At 33.6% G+C, this 20,398-nt stretch overlaps 2 protein-coding genes across 2 annotated transcripts; both read left to right on the top strand.

The window, feature by feature from the left end:
* The first annotated feature begins 392 nt into the window (after nt 1-392).
* Nucleotides 393-1,479, top strand: LOC113726138 (NDR1/HIN1-like protein 10). Its single transcript, XM_072075298.1, has one exon. It carries the CDS (start codon nt 509-511, stop codon nt 1,262-1,264), a length of 756 nt encoding a protein of 251 aa, XP_071931399.1. The 5' UTR covers nt 393-508; the 3' UTR covers nt 1,265-1,479.
* A 9,384-nt stretch (nt 1,480-10,863) lies between these two features.
* LOC113725582 (NDR1/HIN1-like protein 1) lies at nt 10,864-11,928 on the top strand. Its single transcript, XM_072075300.1, has one exon. It carries the CDS (start codon nt 11,056-11,058, stop codon nt 11,680-11,682), a length of 627 nt encoding a protein of 208 aa, XP_071931401.1. The 5' UTR covers nt 10,864-11,055; the 3' UTR covers nt 11,683-11,928.
* Nucleotides 11,929-20,398: the final 8,470 nt, after the last annotated feature.

Below are 20,398 nucleotides of genomic sequence, written 5' to 3' on the forward strand. Positions count from 1 at the left end.
TAATTTTACCCATTCTCTCTTGTATTTATTTATTTTTCCTAATTAATCTTACATTTTCAAAAATATGATACCTGAAATATATGTTAAAGGCACCCATTAAACAGACTCATAAAAGAATCAGTCACTCGATGCATCCTTGATCTTTTTAGGCAAAAAAGAAACTTGAAACTTGATCATTAGATATGGTGTAGACCTAAAAATTACTACTAAGTAAAAATATGTGAATCCATTTATGTGATTATCATTTTTCCTTATTAATATACTTTCTCCAGCCTTAAATGTCACATTTCAAATGTGAAGGGCCAAAACTCGCAGAGTAAAAATATTCAGGACTATTTATGTAATTTTTCCCGTTTAAGTGTACTATTTTAATAATAAAAAAAAGAAAGTATCGAGGATGCTTTGCTGGATTCTTTGCCGACTTTCTCACCTCCTCCCACTACTTCCACTAACTTCATAACCACCGCCCTGCCACCCCTGCACCTCCTCATGCTCCTCCGCTTCTTCCATGGCTGACCCGAATAACCGACCCGTCACCGGCTACCCAGCTCCGACCACCAATGGTCACCCACCGCCTCCGTCCAACACCTCCTACCCCTACGCTGCACCACCACCTGCTGCTTACTACAACCAACAATACTACACCGGACCAGCTTACCACCAGCCTGATCCCGACGCCATCCGCCGCGCCACCTTCCTTCGCCGCCTCTTCGCTTTCATAATTGCCGGCGTCATCATCCTCGGCACCATCCTCTTCATCATCTGGCTGGTTCTCCGCCCCCGTCTTCCCGAGTTCCGAGTCGACTCGCTCTCGGTTTCCAACTTCAATCTCTCCTCGAGTACCCTTGTCTCGGCGGATTTCGACGTGAAAATTACTGCTCGGAACCCTAATGGAAAAATCACTCTGTTTTACGACAACGTTGAGGCGGCCGTTTATTTTAAGAATTTTCAGCTTTCCCAAACTACTCTTCCGCCGTTTTCTCAGGGGAAGAAGAATGAAACCTCGTTCACGGCGGAATTGGCTGCGGTAAAGGCTTATTTGGATGGAGATATTGCGAATGGGATTAATGGGGAAAGAGGGAAAAATGGAAATGTGGTGCTTAATGTCAGGATGCTTATGGAGGTGAGGTTTAAGGCGGGTGCTTGGAAGGCTAGGAGGAGGTATTTGAAGGCGTTTTGCGGGGATTTATCGGTAGGGATTTCGGCTAATGCGAGTAATGGGACTTTAACCGGTGGACCTCGACAGTGCCGTGTTGGCCTTTGAGGGATTTGAGGTGAAATGGGATTTTTATCAAATCAATGAAAATTTTAAAGTTCTTAGTAGTTTTATACTTAGAATGCAATTTTATTGTGCCTTGATTAGTGAGTATAAGCAATGTAATATGATGATTAGGAATTGGCATTTGAATTAGGGGCACTGTGACTTGATGTTGTGTTTGTGAAACGCTGTGGTGGTAGTGTAATTCCCATTACGCTTGAGACAGTATTGTCGTAGGTTCTTACATAGTGATTAGTGTACAGTTGGTATTGCAGTATTCATATTTTCTCGCATGATGTGATATTGTTTGTTATTGGTTGGTCCAATGTTTGCTGTTGCCTTGATTGTCTATGAAATTGCAATCTGGCACTTTCTTTGTTGTGCTGTCTATTCCTTCTTCTGGATTCAGGTGAAGGGCATATTGGCACTTACACTAGAAGCACATAGATCTTACCTTCACCACCTACTGATTTGGCCCTTTACTGCATTTTGTGAACACATGTTACTTAAGGGATCTTATGTTGATGGTTGTGGAAAGGTTGTTGGTTTTACATAATAGAAGATCAATGGAAAATGATTAGTCGAGTGTCTAAAGACTTAGAAAAGTATTCAATGGGAGCAGTTCTGAGGACACTGTCCACTGGCAACCAAACAGTGTCTGCACGATTCAATTGCAGATAGTCTACATGAGCATACTGCTAGGTATATGCACTCCTTATTGCTTGCTCTACTGCCAGTCTAATGTGCTTAGTTCTCTGCATCTCTGCTGATGTTTAGTGTGGTACAGATAATTGGTCTTGAAACGTGAGGGCATACATATACTGTAGCATGAACGGACATATGAATTTTAGTTTTTGGATCTGCTAGTGGTAAAAAAAAAAAGGCATAAGAATGGTAAAAAAAATGAAATTCAACCTGGACCTTATTTTTTCTTTAGATCACCGAGCATGATTGGACTTCTGAGGTACATTGAGATGAGAAAAATAGTTAATTGATTTACATAGCATTGGAAGTTTGGTGAATACAGGTGAATTGTAGGAAATTTAGCTGATGTTGATGAGAACGTGGCCTAGATGCTCTACTTAATTTAGAGTAATTTTAAGTTGGATGACGGGTTATGTGTTTAGGTCAGAAGTGTCTCCTTCGAAGTTCTACATTTAATATTGCCATTGCTAGGTCAGGCTGACATGTAAAACACAAAATGATTGATATGTTTCTTATAACATAGTTGGCATGGTCTGCAATTTCAAGGACATGGTGAGGAGCACTTTTCCACTACTTTTTAATGGGGAAACAATTTCTGACTTAAAGTGAAAATCTACTTTTAAGTTTTTTAGTGTCACTTGTAACTTATGGTGCATAAAAGACATCTGAAAATGTTCTTGAATTTTATGATCTGCATTAAGATTGTCTTTCGAGCACAAAATACTCCTCAGCATCGATTGGACCACTGTTTCTACATGGAGTGTGACGACATGCTATGTTTGATTCTGTCATAGTTTTTTTTATCTCTGGTTGGCGTACAAATGCAAAGATGTTATTCGATCTCCATTATTTGATTAGCATGCTGACACAACTTGATTACGAAATATTACTGGCCTATAAGCACATTTTTCTGTGTCTCCATGGTACTCTAATTCTGGCAAGCACGAAAGATACTTGGTCTAGAATGAGTTATTAGTTGGTTATGATGCTGCATATTTAGTGATTTAGACCAGTTGATGATGTAGCTGCATTCTGAAGTTTTATTACTTAGTAAAGATTGTAGCAAGCATTATTAATGTAGTACAGTTTTATAAGGCGGATGGATTGAAGTTTCATTTCTCAAATGTAAAAGTATAATTCCAATTCTCTTCCTAAAACATTGGCTGGGTAAGGATGGTCTATATCCAGTATTGCCTGAAAGGTATATTTATATTTACATGCATAAACAGGTTTTACACATAGATTATGTCATGGTTACCTGGCAGGTTGGCAGGAGTCAAACTATAATACCTTAAGGAATTAAGTGAGACTGAATAAATAGGTTATACAACCTTTTTTACTTATTACAGAGTAAGATTCGGTTCACTACAGTACTGTTTCTCTTGTTCTTGAGAGTTGTTGCACTCTTGTAAGTTGAACAGACAGAAAAATATTGTCTAGCTGTTGAAAAGGTGATATATGCATGCTTCTTTTCTTCCTTTGCAGTTTAAGAGATAAATGGTATATGAAAATCCTTTTTGGCAGAATGAGATGCTACCGAGGAGCGATCTATTGATTTTGAAGGTCTAAACTATAGCCTAGAGCCATATCCTGGTGTTGTTTAGAGAAACACATGGCTTTCTTTTCATCTTTTGTAAGTTGCAGTAATGCACTGAGCAAGTGCCTTAACAACATGACGGCGAGCCTTGTGCTGGAAGAAAAATGAGCATATTTGTGGGATTTGACCGAATAAAATTGAAGAGTTTTTGGAGTATATTTTTTGTATGATGTGATCTCTCTATTTGATTTTTTGAGCCTTGTTCATGACGATGTTTTGCTGACTACATATTCCCTGGCTTCTTCATGACCGTTTCTTCCACTGGCTTTGTGTTTCGTGACAGTTCTTTATTCTGCTTCCAATTTAACTGTAAGGGAAATTTTTACAAACCTTCCCTGAGGTTTATGACAATTTCATTGAGCTCCCTCAAGGTTTTGAAAATTACACATAAAATGATAATACTATCTTAATATGTTAATAAAACTCTTTTGTTGGACGTGTATATACAAAGAATAGAATTTATAATTATTTTTTCTTTTCCTTTTCTCTTCTTATTCCTTTTTTGTTATATATTTTGGCTAGTGAAACTGTAGAAAAGTATAAATATCGACGCTGAATGTTGAACTGGTGACTTTTTTTTTTTTTGAACGACTTAGAATGCGATCCAATATTTATTTGTTGATCATTTTTTTAATCAAAAGGCACACTAACTCAAAACGAAACGGTCAAAACTACTACAAAATTATGGTAATTCCAGCAATTTAAAAATTCACAAACTCTAAAAGTAGTATGGCAATATTTTCATCTCCAATTTAGAAGAATATTTATCCCCAGTAAATCACTATTGTCATAATTACTTATCAAACAATAAATATGGTATTGAAAACTTGATACTCGTTTCCTTATATTTGTGCTAATAATTACTTTGGAAAGTAATTAAACATTATAAGTTGAACGTATTTTGGGGTATTCATTTAAATTGCTAGCTAATGTTTAGTTACCAAGAGTGTCAGATGAAGGGAGATATGTGTAATTTTTGAAACCTCAAAGGACTTCAATGGAATTGTCACAAATCTCAAGGAAAGTTTAAGAAATTATCCCTAATGGTAATGTTCAACTCTTGAGAGGCCATTTGTTCTCAACTTGTTCTGTCATCTTAGATCTGGATCTAGAATGTTAGGTGAGGTCCTAATTATTGACCAATGACATGAACTTGAAATCATGAAGTGGGCTTGAGATTCTGGTTTTATTACGAAGAATAAAATGCTAGAAAACTCTTGACAATGGTCTGAAGTCTTCTATCCTATACAAGCAACTTATTATGGTTGACTACTAATGAATGTAAGGGTCAAAAATATCTCAGTTGGAAAAATATTTTTAACAAATCAATACAGCTCCAGTGAATAGGAACGGATTCATGATTCTGATGAGAAATTACTACATGGTTCTACTACAATTCATCATAGAGCACATGTCATGGCTATGGCCCAACAAATGACCTAGTCTAATAACTCCGTCCAAATTCATATTAATTTGCTCTTTTTTTTTACTGCATGGTCCTCAACTTGGATGGTAGATTATTTGTACAAATTTATTTGCTTGCATTAAAAGTATATTTTTTATTATTTTTTTTATCTCACATACACCAGATCGAAAAAGTATTGCAGTATTATTCCAAATAATCTACTGTCCACAAATATAATAAACCAAAAGATTTCATCAACTATTTTGTAGCCTACAACAATTCAACACGAGACGTAGCTAGAGGCTATATAGCATTTGAAAGGCGCACAAAAACAAAAAGGAAAAAATGAATAAATATTTGGACTCAAAAAGGAAAATACAACATTCATTAGATTCAAGCATCCTGCAAAATCCATCTTTTTGAATATTTTCATACGTTCTTGGTGATTGCAAGTTTCTTTTTTGCGTTAATCTTTCTTGACATGCAAAGGAGAATTACTACTACAACCTTCAAAGGTTTACCCCTTTTTGGGGACACATAGTACAAAGATGTTTCATATTATGACGATCCAACTAATACTTTGGTTAAAATCTTAAAAAATACAAGCTAATTGTGTTTAAGATTGAGGTATATATTCCTGAAATTGCATAAAATTAAATACTAATTATATGTGTAACTCTACTTTTTTTTTTTTTTTGCCTTTTCTTTTACCTCCCTCCTTTTCCAAATCCACTTCTAACCCCCAATCTGCTAGGTCAGAGCCGAACCCGTAACCTAGCAGGCGAGGAGGACTTCAAAAGCCCTCACCTAAGCAAACCCACTAAGGGGCTTGATTATATATAACTCTACCTGCTTACCCTTTACATTAAACTTAAAACCAATGCTAGAAATATTAGAGGCCATTAGGATTAGGGGTGCAATTTAATGAGTTGAGTTGGAGCATTCTATTGATCGAGCACCAGAATCAAAATGTTCATCTGCAAAGAAAGTTTGGACCGAACCCAGTCCCTTATAGAGATCCTCACTTGTGAGCACTCAAATTCAGCAGAATTCATCATTCCATTCTTATCCTGTCTCAACTCCAATTGAAAAGCTGTTTCATTAAACTCTGAAAAAGATTCATTTCTTCCTTCCCCGGTGTTGTGTTCAATTTCTTTACCACTTCTCTTGTCTCCGACAGAATCTTGCACGCGTGAAGCTTCTTGCACCTTTATTTCTTCTAAAATTTGTGACCTCTGCTTTTGGATTTTGTCGTCTATGGCTCAATAACTTTGGTGGATATTCTAGTGAAGCTTCATGAGATTGAAAACGAATATCTCCATCCGAAGGAGCTATTTTTTGGGGGCTTTATGGGCTCATAAAGGTTAAGATATTCAACTTTTTGCATGCAAATTGGAAATGTTGTGAAGACGTAATATATCCTTGGCTTGTGTTCCATGAAAGAGGCTTATTCGTCCTTGGAAAAGAGAAATGCCCTTTTCCACCAGAGTAGGGAAACGCAAAAGCCCGAAAAGAAAAGAGAGCAATGCAGGTAATCAATGTCTCAAAACTATCATTTCAACAAAAAATTGTGGAAAAAGGAAATTATCAATTCAACAACCAATTCAATTTTTTGAGGCTTGATCAATGATCTTTTATCTATCTTTTGAAGTTAACCAGACATTTCTTCCAAAAACAAAAACCCAAGAAAAAGGAAAACACAATTTCTTTTTTCTTTTTTTGCTGAGATAAAAAAGAAATGCATAAATAACATGAAAATATAGAAAATTGATGTTTTTCCTTTTTTTTTTTTTTTTTTGCGGTTCTTGGATTATGGACATCATACCACCTGGGTGGAGTTGTTAGCCAGCAGAGGCCCCAACGTGTTTAGTCCATGAAATTGGAATTTGGGGCCCCAAGTACTTGCCGTTTTATAATTCAGGGAAATTATCCTGCATACAGCAGCATGTAAAATTTGCAGTGAATCATATGAACTTTTGAAGCTATTTTTGGCAAGATTTAACTAATGTGACTATACATCAATCTTAAAATGAAAAATTTGAGACACCAATCTTGCATCTATGATAAAGTTGCTCCCTACCTAATATATTTTAGACAGGACATGAAATTTTCATTGGGTAATGTCCCTCGTATCTGATAGCTACATCATCTCCACCATAATATTTCTCTAAGTAATGATGCAACAATGTTTGGTTTTGCTGAAAATTGTACTATATCCCACACCAAAAAAGATGGTTAAAGAAGAAATGATGATATGGAGATTGGGGAAGAAAAGCACCATCATTTTCAGTAGATGCAACAACCATATCTTTTGGAATGTCGACCTTTGATGCAGAAATTCTTGAACAAAAAAATATGATCAAGTATAATTCAATCTTATAAATGGTCCAATCCAAGTCATGATCGATTGGATAGGAGTAGTTGACAATGGTGGAATTGGAAATCCATTGGCTTCATTCACCTTTGTGTTTTCAAACGGTTGTTGCAAGTGGTGTCATCATGGAGCTAAACAACCATGTATGTTCAAAATTTCCTTGGCTTTGAAGCGAAACAATTACAAGAATCATGCTTTTATGGAATGTGAATTTATTCAAGGCAATACGCACAAAAAAAAAAAAAAAAGCTTGTACAATATGTAGTCATGCAAACAAAAGATCAATAAGACAAGACAGCAAATTGCCTTGTTAAAAACTCATGTATGATCACAAAAAGAAAAGAGGAGAAAGTATGTGAGTTGTATGTAATCTTGTCAATAAAAAGATGTTGGGTTTTTTTTTTTCAATAGATATCCAATAGACACTTTTTAATACACTTAAATCGCATTTAAATTTTTATGTAAATTCACAAACTCACAATTATTGTCCTGATTTATATTATCTTTTTCAATTTAACTTTATTTTTTAAAAAAAATTAAAATCTGACTCGTCATTAGCAGTTTAGCACATACATGATATGGCTAAAGTTTTCATAGACGAAAAAAATTCACTAAGCGTTAGAGGAAGTATACAACTATATATTAACTCAACTACATTGGTTGTTTGAATCACAATTTTTGAAGAGTTTTTGGAGAAAATTTAGTATAGTACTTTGATGCGTGCAAAATTACTATAGTATTTTTTGAATTTTTTTATTTTTAAAATTACTGTAGTATTTTTTTTTTAATGATTAGAAAACGTGCAAAAAGAAAATTCACAAAATAACGTAAACTTTGTCCCAAAAATCAGCAATCCAAACAGGGTATAAGAGTAAAGTGTTTGATATTTTTTGCAACCATTCCTTAACACTGATGTCTAGGATATTCTGAGATTCTATGGCAGCTTCTTAAAGGGACCAAAGGACCTACTAAGAATCAACTTTTTATTAATTAATAGAAAGTCCTTTACTCTATCTATATTCTAATATTCCACAACTCTCCAATCTTTTATTTCATTTAACGTTTTTTATAGCACATATGGGAATTGGTCTTGAATACGTATGGTAGAAGGGAAGTCCCCATCTTATCATGTGATGCGACCACTCACCTAAAGTAATTAGCCTTTCGCATCATTTGCCTTTAACAAGCTCTGAATTTGTATAGCTGATTAAAACTGCCCATACTATTTGCATTTGGCAAATAGTAGTATTGCATTTCTAGTTTCATTTTGTAAGTAATACTTTTTAGCAATGTATGATGTGTAACACATATGCATCTCATAATTTTAATAGGGTTAGTAATATTACAGACATTTGTAATTTTTGACGTCTGAGATTTAACAAAATTCTATATTGTACTAAAGTTATAAAATGGTCGTAATACGCCAATAGTACATAAAATTCAGAGACAAAAATTTACCCTGTTTGAATTGCCATTTTTTCTCAAAAAATTTTTACATTTTTTATGAATGTATTTTTTAATTACTTGTTTATGTCACATACGTTAATTTGATACAGTACATTTTTTTAAAAAAAAAACTCTAAAAAATAGGAGATGTTGACAAAAGTTTACTACTTATTTATTGTTATTATTAAAGAAATGGCGTACTAGGAAGTAGTTCAGTTTGTCCCAACTTAAAATAAATGCTTTTGAACGGACACGTGGTTGATGACATTGTGAAATTGTCCTAAAGTTAGCTCGTAGTCAAGCTCTATCCATATCCAGAGGAGAGGGGAAACCACACCAAATGGTGCAGTGAAATGTGTCCGGTGTATTAGGTAGATTTCTAGTTGTACTGAATACTAATCTTAAATTCTATCTTCTGGAAGTAATTCTGTATTTAGGATACAAAGCAAATAATTACTTAATTTTTTTGGTAAATAAAATGCTAATTATTTGCTGAGTTACATGATATGAACAAAAGTTGCAAATTGTCTGCAGTATCTCAGGTCTACAAGGGTAGTTAATTAGGCATACTAAACTTAGACTTAACTTGGACTATCCATTAAAAAAGAAAAAACTTGGACTATCTATAATAATTTCTCCCTTTCTTGGAAAACCATTTTCCATCACCTTCGCTGATGAAACAGGAAGAGTCTCGTCAAACTCTGATCATTTCAAGATAATTTTTTATTAAGAAACACAAAAATTAAAATGGATATAATAAACTGAATGGTAAATATCTGTAAAGAAATTTAATGATTGTGTACCATCTTTACTGCAGAAGGCACATGCAGAGGACAAGAATATTAATTACACAATTAATGCAAGCAAATTGTTTCAAGAGGCTGTTAGTCATTCCTAAGACTTTAAAGTCTTGGTGTCGTAGGTGAGAGGTCAAGGGTTAAATCCTTGTCTCCCACCTTGCCACTTGAACGTGGCTGCTTTCGACGGGTTTCCCGTCAGTTAGGTTCCCTTTCACATTTCCCTGAATTAGGTTAAAATAGGTTATACTAATACTATTGCTGTGACTAAAAAAAAAACAAAACAAACATATTGTTCCAACTCCCTTTTATGAAGACTTATTTAATTTTTTTATATTCTTTAAAAGAATTAAACGTTAAATAAATTCTCGGTCAGATATCAAGCAAAATGTTTGAAATTGAAAAGACTGCTAATTTGAGAAGAACATATAGGTTTATAGCATACACCTCATTTCTTATCCAAATGGCTAAATTTCTACAATCCTTGTTCATGATCCCTTTGAAAACTCAAAAAAAGTAAAATTAAATAAGATCCTATATAAGCTTACCCAATCAAACTTGTATTGATGAAGCAATTTTGTCCAATTTCTATATCTGTAAAATATGGTCTTGAATCCAACTCATCTGGTTAGACATATTCTTTGATGTTATGATGAGAACTGAGAGAAAATTGAGTAATTGTGCAACTTACCTCATATGCATGGCTAATTTCATATCAATCATAGTTCTTTCCATAGCCAAGAGGTTGGTGGCCAAAGAATGATGCCAATACAAGTTACCAAATGTCATCCATGAGCGTGTGAAACAAGAAGGGCCCCTCCCATAATTCGTGAATCCCGTAGCCTTTGCTTAGACGCATCTGCCCTAAAAGATAAGGTCACACTGCAACAAACAAACAAATGCCCTTGGCTTTATTTCCACCGTCCACTTCATTTTTGCACAATCCCCACATTTCTTTATGTAGAAGAACACTTCCATCATGGTTCTGTGTAAAATTGTGTGTTATAAAAACCACAAATTTTCACCTCCCATTAGCAACGCTAACATTTCCTTGATCATAACAACAATTAATTAATTATTTCATCACATTTGACCCACAATATACAACACTAGTTTTTCTGGCTTACTTCTACTTAATTTTTTAATGTACTGTCCTACCATAGTATGTATAAGATCAAATGCATGAATACTCTTTTATATGCCTTTTGTTTTCTACTAGAGCTAGTATTTTGCTTTCATAACCTTCATATCCTAAATGCCCCTCCACTCAATCCTACTCCCAATGAATGCTATATATGACACGACAAAACATAGATAGCGATCTCTCACACTCTCAAAAATCTAGAAGCATACCACAAAGCTAAAGCCATTTACCAATACCAGCCATTTCCATCTTTCAACCAAATCTCCTCCCCCTAACTAAACCCCTATTGCCGGAAACCACCCTCTTCCAACACCCTCCAAACCACCATTATGTCGGCCAAGGACTGCGGCCACTACGAGCATGAGCAACGGAAGCTCTTCCGCCGCCTATTCGTGGCCTTACTCGCCTTCATCATCCTCATTCTCTTCATCATTCTCCTTGTATGGCTCATCCTACGTCCCACAAAACCACACTTCCTCCTACAGGACGCCACCGTTTACGCCTTCAACGTCTCAGCTCCCAACTTGCTCACGTCCAACTTCCAAATCACGCTTTCTTCTCGCAACCCTAATGACCGTATTGGCATTTCTTACGATAGACTTGATGCCTATGCATCCTACCGTGGCCAACAAATCACGTTGCCAACTTTGCTGCCTTCTACTTACCAGGGTCACAAGGATATTACGGTTTGGTCCCCATTCTTGTATGGAAATTCAGTTCCTATTGCACCATATTATACCGATGCTTTAACTCAAGATCAATTTGCTGGGACGGTTTTGATCAACATTAAAGTTAATGGAAGAGTTAGATGGAAAGTTGGTACGTTTATCTCTGGAAGATACCGTTTATACGTTAATTGTCCTGCCTATATAAATCTTGGAAATCGGAATTCTGGCATTATGGTTGGACCAGCGATTAAGTATCAATTGGTGCAGAGCTGCCATGTTGATGTTTGAACGAGTTCCAATTTCGTGGGCTCAACCGCTCAAGGTGAAGAGTTATTTCCACTATCTTTTCTTTTCATCCAATTCGAAGAATTAAATTCTTGTCAATTGGAGATTATGTATGAATTTACAGTGGTTAATTTTAACCCCTTTTACTCAATTTGTAGTTTAAAATTTTATATTTGTAGTATGTACAATGTAATTGGTGGAGAAAAAAAGAAATGTTTCGTGAATAAATGGAGCTGCCCCACCGACAAACCCCTGCTTCTAGTTCTGATAATTGTTTTTGGATGCATGCACGCTTGTGATTCCCTTTTTTCTTTTCTTGTTAGATTCTTGATTGTGGGCAGTGCACAGAAATATAGACTTTGTGGTAATTGATATACATAGGCAAAATGCAAGATGCCAAGAAAAGGGGCATAGTTGCTCATTAATGGGTCCCGTAAAGGCAACTTTAAAATATGGAACAATTTCTTCTTCTTCTTCTTTCTTTTTTCTTTTCCTTTTCCTTTTTGAGAGGAAGTGCTGAAAAATTCTTGGGTTTAAAAGTTCAACTAAAGTTTCAATACCAAAAACAAAATTGGTGCTCAAAACTTTGGGAAATGCATTATTCTTTCATGGAAACTAAATCACCCAAACCATTTTTTTTGTCTTTTCCTCCTCGTCCTACTCATCACAGGCCCGTCGATCTCCATTTTTTTTTGTTTTGGGTAGGGATAAATGTGCCACAGATAAATGTTGCTGATCCGAAAGGGACTTGTCAAAATTATTAACACTTGGCTCCATTGATGAATAAAGTCATGGGGAAAATTTTGCAGCCAGTTCTCAATTATGTCTATGAGTAAAGTTTTCTTGTCAGCTTCAAAGGGTTGAAACACTTTTTACTCAGCTCTCTTCTGCATGCTTATCCCAATTTCCTTTTTTTTTTTCTTTTTTGGTAGTACTTTGTCCAAGATTGTTGCTAATTTATGAAGGACTCCTAGGTTTGATTAAAAAGATACTACTCCCTCCGTCCTACTTTGATAGTCCTGTTTTCCTTTTTCGTCTGTCCTAAATGGTAGTCCACTTTTCAATTAAAAAATGTAGTTATATTTTAATTTCTGTAAAATACCCTTATTCAATGTAGGTTGTTATTAGTATAAACTATCTTATTTAATATAGACTGTTAACCTGCCCCATTTAATACATTTAGATTTTCCAAGACATATTAATATATGAAAAGCCAGCTTCGTTATTCTTTCAAGCTAAAATGTGAAATAATGTAAAATCAGAATTGATTCTTTCTTGACTATCTATTCAAGTTTCTATAAACCATCAATTCAAGTTTCCATGAATAATTAATATAAAGTTGTACTTTATTTAATGTAAGAGTATTTTAGGAAAATAGCCACCTAAATTTATTGTTTCAACAAAGTTAACTATTTTTTTCTTAAACTGTATAAAAAAAAAACTAGAACTATCAAAATGGGACAGAGGGAGTACTATGAAGGAATAATCAATTTGGCAGCAAGTTCTAAGAATTTTATCGTTCTTGGTCTCGTTAACATGTATCAGCACCATATCAGGATCATGTTGCATGAAACTTGGACATGCACATTTGTAGTATCTTGAGAACAGTTTCAAGCTTAGGCCACATTTGGTTCTTCCTTGTCTCCCAATCTCCAAATTAACTTCATTAATAAATGCATATTCTTAATTAATCCAAATGGCAATGACAAATTCATTTTTGGTTTTGGATAATTGCAGCCACTTACAACGTTGTAAGGATTAATCACATGTTTTTTTTTACTACAAACCTCCATCTTTATGGTTCTTCAATACTTAAGGTTTATTTTTTCAACCCGTCTATTTTAACACAAGCATCTAAAAGTATGGGAAAGCACCGCTTTGTTTTGATGATAAGGAAACAATTAATTCTTGCTTGGTGGTGGGCATATCCTTAGTGAATGAAGCCTATATACATACGTATATATACATATACATACATATATACATATATATAGACACATACACACACATACATATAAATATGTGTGTGTTTTGATAATAAGGAAACAATAAATTCTTGCTTGGTGGTGGGCATATCCTTAGTGAATGAAGCCTATATACATGCGTATATATACATACACATACATACATACATATATACATATATATAAATATAGACACATACACACACATACATATAAATATATGTGTGTGTTGATAAAAAAATGGTGGGTTGTACGGCTGGAAAGAGGTGGTGATTGGTAAGTGATTTTACCTACCATGTGGTAGCATGTAACTATGAAGATTTGTTGGGCTTGGAATTGGTCTCTGCTTGGAATTGGTCTCTCTCAACGCTTCCATTTTCCACAGATGCTGTGATCCCTTAACTTTAGTGTAAATAAGTACAAGTCAAGGTACCGGAAAAACAAAAGCATGTGAGAGAAAGGAACAAAGAAAACATGAAAATCTTTTACATGTTTCTTACCATTTTATATAGTTCATCCATTATTACACGCATTTTTATCTAAAGTTTTCTTCTATGATCATAACATATGTGTGTATATATATATATTACGAATTGAAGTTTATAATTTAACTAAAAACATTTAAGCAGTAGTTAAATTTCAATCTTTTAGAGCGGCAATTACCCGGCTAATTCCTCCCTTTATTGCTCGAAAAAATCGTGCAAGTATTGATCTGACGGAGAGAATGTATTGAACTATGCCTGCCTGGCTTATTAAGCCTGACAAACTATGAATTTTAAAAAAAAAAAAATTGCTCCAGCTGGATTTTTTTTTGTGATGGCCCGGTAGCCATCATCAAAAGGAAAAAGGAAAAAAAAAAGCTCATTCTAGTACAGGACCCTGTTTCTAGTGCTTCTTTTCCCAAGCACAAGAATAATGTAAATTTAGGAATTAGAGATGATGGCGATAATTCTTTTGGGTGCAATGAGTTTAGCACCAAGTTTGGGGCCTTCAGGCCGCAAGCACGCAATGGTTATCGAAGGATTAGGAAGATGCTGCAATCGAAATACTGGAGAGTTGCTCCCAAGTTGAGAGATTATGAAGTTTCAAACACCAATAAGTAGGAGTGCATAAAATAAAAAAATTTTGATTTATTGACGGAATTTGAATTGAATTCGAAATTTCAAATTCGGTAATTCGAAATAAAATTTGGAATATTCGATTTCGAATTAGACGAAATTGGGTCGAATTCGGTAATGAAATTTTTCAAGTCAAAAATTCTGATTTTGAATTCACAATTCGAAATTGAAATCGAAAACGGAATTCGGAATTTCTATTTCGATTTCAAATCAGTTTTTCATATATATATATATATATTATTTATATATATATGTAATATAACATATATATTTATATAATTTGGTGATTTGAAATTGAATTCGGTCAGAAACTCTGATACCAAAATTCAGAAAAATTTCCATTTCAAAGTTTCGAATTACCGATTTCGATTCTGACTCACACTTCTACCAATAAGTGGAGACTCTTCATTATGTCCTTGGAGAATGCCTTGTTTTTCACTAATTTATCTAGGTTGTTTATAGAGTTATTTTATTGCTCTAAATATTTAATACTAACATGTTGGTATTGTAGCTGAAGGAATGAGGTCATTTTATCGAAACAGAAAGTTCATTCACACGAGGGATAGATTGTTGGAAATTAGTTTGTAGTATGGAAATTGATCATGATTTGTGACATGATTTTTCTTTTCATGTTTAGAAGTATGATTTATGAATTTTCTACAAGATTCATTAGTACATTGATCTATCTTCTCAAGTTCATTAGTTCATTCATGGAACCACTTAATTCATGTACCTAGTGTACTAAATTCATAAATGGATATTAAATGAAGATACATTGTTATATGTTCTCAAGTTCATCTGTTCATGTATGGAACTACTCAATTCATGAACTTGGTGTGCTATATTTATAAATGGACATTAAGTGAAATTCATATACTTTTGCTATTGTATTGCCTATAAATAAGAGGTAGTCTAACCTCTCTTGTTGCAACTTGTGCTTAAGGTATTTTAGATTTAGATTTGCAAAACCAGTTTCTTACATCCATTTCTTGTGAAAACTAAACTTAAACTTGCTATAGGCTAATTGTTGTTTTCATTGTATCTTAGAGGTAATTTGCCATCTCAACCCGGTTAGCAAGACAGTGGGAGCAAATAACATCTTAAGGAGAGTGATCACGCATCCTGGAAAATCTCTTGAATTTCCCAAAATTAGTTTAGTCAAATTCTTGAAATTATTCTTATAATAACTCTGTTGTAGGTTCCATACACTTGTAATACCCATTTTTCTCCGACAATCTTAAGGTGTTATTTGAAATTGGTATGGAGTCTATTCAAGAATCTGTTATCAAGGTGATGAATTAAGATTTTGTTAAGTTGGACCGCTTGGATGGAATTGGAACCAATTTCAAGAGATGGAAGGATAAGATGATCTTCTTCTGCACGGCCTTGAAGGTGGCATACGTGTTGAATCCATATCTTCCAGAAATTCCTCCTCCAAATGATGACGATTCAGAGGCTTTGAAGAGACAAAGGAAAAAGCGTGAAGAAGATCAAGTGGTGTTTAGAGGTCATATTCTCAATACTCTGTTAGATACTCTCTATGATTTATTCACAACCGTCAATTTACCAAAAAAGATTAGGGATACCCTTGAGTGTCAACATGTCGACCAAAAGCAAGATTCAATAAGTTTCTTATTAAAAAATATTTTGAGTTCAAATTTATAGATAATTTCTTACTTCTTGATCAAATTCACAATTTGCAAATGATTGTTTCGAAACTCAAAGATTTAAGTATTGAAATTTCAGAAGCATTTCAAGTGGGGGTTATTATTGCCATATTGCCTCCTAGTTAGAATGACTATCAAAAGACATGGCTCCATACTTTCGAAATTTTGACTTTAAATGGTGTTTTGAAACATCTAACGATTGAAAAAGATACTAGAAATCTTCAAAAGAAAGATGTGAATGGTGAATCCAAAGTGAAAGTAGAGGATGAGTCTAAGGTAAATTTTATGAATGAAAGAAAGTCTTCCAATGTCAAAAGGAAGAAACTTGAAGATACTAATTCTAAGTGTAGACACCAAAATTTTGTTAATTGATTGATTTATTTATTTATCTATTAATTTTTATTTTTTTACTTTTACATTTGACCTTTTAATTCTCATTTCAAGAAAAATCATTTTTATTTGATTAGTTATATATATATATATATATATATAGGAAAATGAAGATGGGAAAAGAAAAAATGAAATTTGAAAATCAGATTATTATTTTTTTAAAAAAATAAATTTCCCCGCCCGCGTGCAGTGCACGCGCGCGATTTCTTCTTCAGCAGAAACCAGCAATATTGTACAGAAATGCAGTTGGAATTTTGATTCGATTTTTCTTCCTTTTCTTTTTTCCCAAGATTACCAGTACAAAGGCCACCTCACCAATCAAACTCTTATCAAGAAACCTCTGGAAAAGAGGCCATCAAATTACCCAAAAATTAGCAGCAAATATGGTTGCATCTCAACCCTTGAGAGGAGGGTTTTGGGGGCTTTCATTTCATTTAGATAGCAAAGGACACAGCCTTAGGAAGAAGAGGAGGTAAGGAAAGTCGGCTGCACAAAAATCTGGGGAGGGAGAGAAAGAAAAGAGAAAAAGAAAGGCAAACAAGGAAAAAAAAAATTTTTTGTAAAAATTTTTTCCGGAAAAACAGGCTGACCGACCAGCCATCTTCGAGCTCAATTTTCTCCTTTGATAGAGCTTGTTGGGAGAAATTTTCTTTCTGAGTAATCTAGGATCTTAGTAGAGAAGATTTCATTTAGAAAATTTTCGAAAAAAATTGCTGCAACCCCTTCGTATTGAGGCTTGAACTTGCTACAGTCACAACTCTTGAACATTCTTCAACAAAAGTTGCTTTTCCTAGTTTCAGCACTTGGATCCGTTTTCCTTGAGATTTACCACGTTTATTTGAATCTACAAGGCATCAAAGGTAGTTATTTCGTTTCTTTCTTCTTCATACGGGCCTAGGTCATCACCAGATGTAGCAAGATTTTGCTGCACACGTTTTTCTTTCTTTTTCCTTTTCTTTTCGCTGTTTTCCCCCCTTTGTTTTGCAGACTTTCAGCTTAGATTTTCTATTACTTAATTTTGTGTTGAATCTTGCACTTGGATGTTTAGATCTTGTGGATATTTGGATTATAATCTTGTGTATTTGGATCCGAATCTTGGACAACCATTTTTGCACATTTTCCAGGGTTGGTGAATCTCCAAAGTGCAGAATCATTCGCTGTTCTTGCATGAAGGATTCTGAAATTTGCAAGTTGCCCCTCCAAATTTTGTGTAATCGCATTAAAGCCCAAATATTTGTAGAAATGGATGAATTTCTTCCATTAAAGCCTTGATTTCTTTCATATATTCTATATACATGCTTTGAATAAATTATTTCTGGTCTCCAGAATATAATTAAAAATAATTTTGTTGGATTTAAATTACTTAGTTAGACATTTTCTTTTTCTTTTTGGGATTTATGAAAATGGTTTAAGAAATGGGTTAATGTTTTGATGGGTTTTGATGAATGGGTTTGTTTTTATTTTTCTTTTGGCTATGACATGGTTGTGAAGCTAAAACCCAATGCTGTGTTTGGGTTTGTAACTAATAAAACAAGTGGGTTGGTCCATTCTTTTCCTTAAAAATCAATTCGGGTTTCGCCTTGGGCTAAGGAGTTTACCGCCCAATAAAAAAAAAAAAAAAAAAAAAACACACAAGAAGCCTGCGTTGTTTTCTTGCAAATCAGAAACGAAATTTGCAACTAGGCCTCTGATCTATCAATTAATTCACAATGGCTCTAAATTTTGAATTTATTTCAATTAGATTGTAAATTTAATTATATTTTGGTCCATAAACTTTATCTTTTTATCTAATTTGAACCCCTAATTTTTTAATAATTATAATTTAACCTCAAAAACTTCCAATTTTTGCAATTAGGTTCCTAATCTTCATCATTTCTTAACTACAATTGTTTATTTCATTTAATTGTTAATCATACTTCATTTAGATACATTTAATTGATGAATTTTAGGGATTTTATATGTATTCGTATTTCTTTGGAATAACAGAGTGAATTTTGCTACATGTTTACATTTTATTAAATTGTTAATTAAATTGGTGCATTGACTATTTTGTTGATTTTGGAGTATAAATAGGACAAACTTTACTTCATTTAACCACTATGTTAAGGGAGATACCTTCTATTATTATTTTAAATTCTTTTATGTACTCCTATATGCTTTATGTGTGACTGCATATTTTGAGTGCTTTTTCCTTTATTTACACATTTTATTCACTTTAATTTTTTATTTGTTTTATTTAATTTTTTATTATTTGGGAGGTATTTAAATGCCAAATCGTAATAGATAGGTGTCCAAAAATTGTATTTAATTAGACCATGTAATAGATAAATTTTATTTTTGTCAAAAATGTAATTAGTTAGATAAATGTAATAGATAAATTTATTATTTCAAAAAAATTTTCTTCTAAATTGTAGTTAGGGCCTCCAATGTAATAGCTAATTTTATTTGCTTGCGCGTTTGTGTCCTTGTATGCTTGTGTGTTTATTCGCTTTCTCTAAAATTTTGCAGCAGCTAGATATTATGCATATGTGTTATGTAATCTATGTGCTTTATGTGTTTATTTGCTTTAATTATACTTTATTTATTTATAATAAATGCATAACGTCACCACACTAGTCCAACGCTAGTTGTAATTTTTCTCTCTAATTTCTCACTAGTCCAACACTAGTGAGGACTTTAAGAAATGGATTAGTCTAACGCTAGACCCTTTACACCATCGATACGTTAGATTCATGCTTTGGTATGATATTTATTACATCTCATGTATTTTTTTTCTTATTTTTAGGATTGTTTTATCATTCGCATGATATTTTTCCTATTATTATCCCCTTACCCTTTATATGCTTAGACCATACCATTTAGAATTGCATCTCATTTTAGGAACTTAGAAATAGGTTAGTCCATTTGCTTGAATAGGTTAAGAGAGTTACCCTCCCAATATGGAAAATGAACGAATATGATTTTTTAACCTTAGCACGCTATTACCCTTCTATAAGAAGGAAAATTAAGTCATGACTTCTCGTCTCTCGTACCCGTTATATTGCATTCTCTTTTTCTAAATCATGTATATTTATCTAAATATTATAATTTCTTTTTTTTGTCTCATATTTCATATTTTTCGTGACCTCTTCAAATAATCATTCTTGGACATCACAATTAATGTGATTTGCATCAATTAAATTTTGAAGAGACATTCCGTCCCTCTCAATACCCTTAGGTCTAGATTTGCATTCATATAGAAGCATCCAAATGTGATAAATTTTAGATGTTAGATTAGAAAAATTTTTGACTAAATCTAACAACTAACTTTAGTTAAGTTGAAAGGGTGGTTTAGATTTGAACCTATCAAATCTTTGTCTTCTATTTTTTCAACCGTAACTCCTGAACTCTTTTCTCTTGTTTTCTAATGACTTGAAGTCGTATAAAAAGGTTTTATTTATTTTTTTATTTAAAATATATTTTGGATGATTTGGTATACCTAAACTCGATATCAAGTGACGACTCTACTTTTTTAAAAAAAATTCTTTTTAGACTAATATTTTAGGTTCAAACCGTCACATTTTTTATGTCCCATCTTCAA

Source organism: Coffea arabica, chromosome 1c (assembly GCF_036785885.1).
Source record: "Coffea arabica cultivar ET-39 chromosome 1c, Coffea Arabica ET-39 HiFi, whole genome shotgun sequence".
NCBI lineage: Eukaryota > Viridiplantae > Streptophyta > Magnoliopsida > Gentianales > Rubiaceae > Coffea > Coffea arabica.

Bases quoted from the DNA above. Each gene is read 5' to 3' on its own strand.
- LOC113726138 (XM_072075298.1), top strand. From the start codon at position 509: ATGGCTGACCCGAATAACCGACCCGTCACCGGCTACCCAGCTCCGACC.
- LOC113725582 (XM_072075300.1), top strand. From the start codon at position 11,056: ATGTCGGCCAAGGACTGCGGCCACTACGAGCATGAGCAACGGAAGCTC.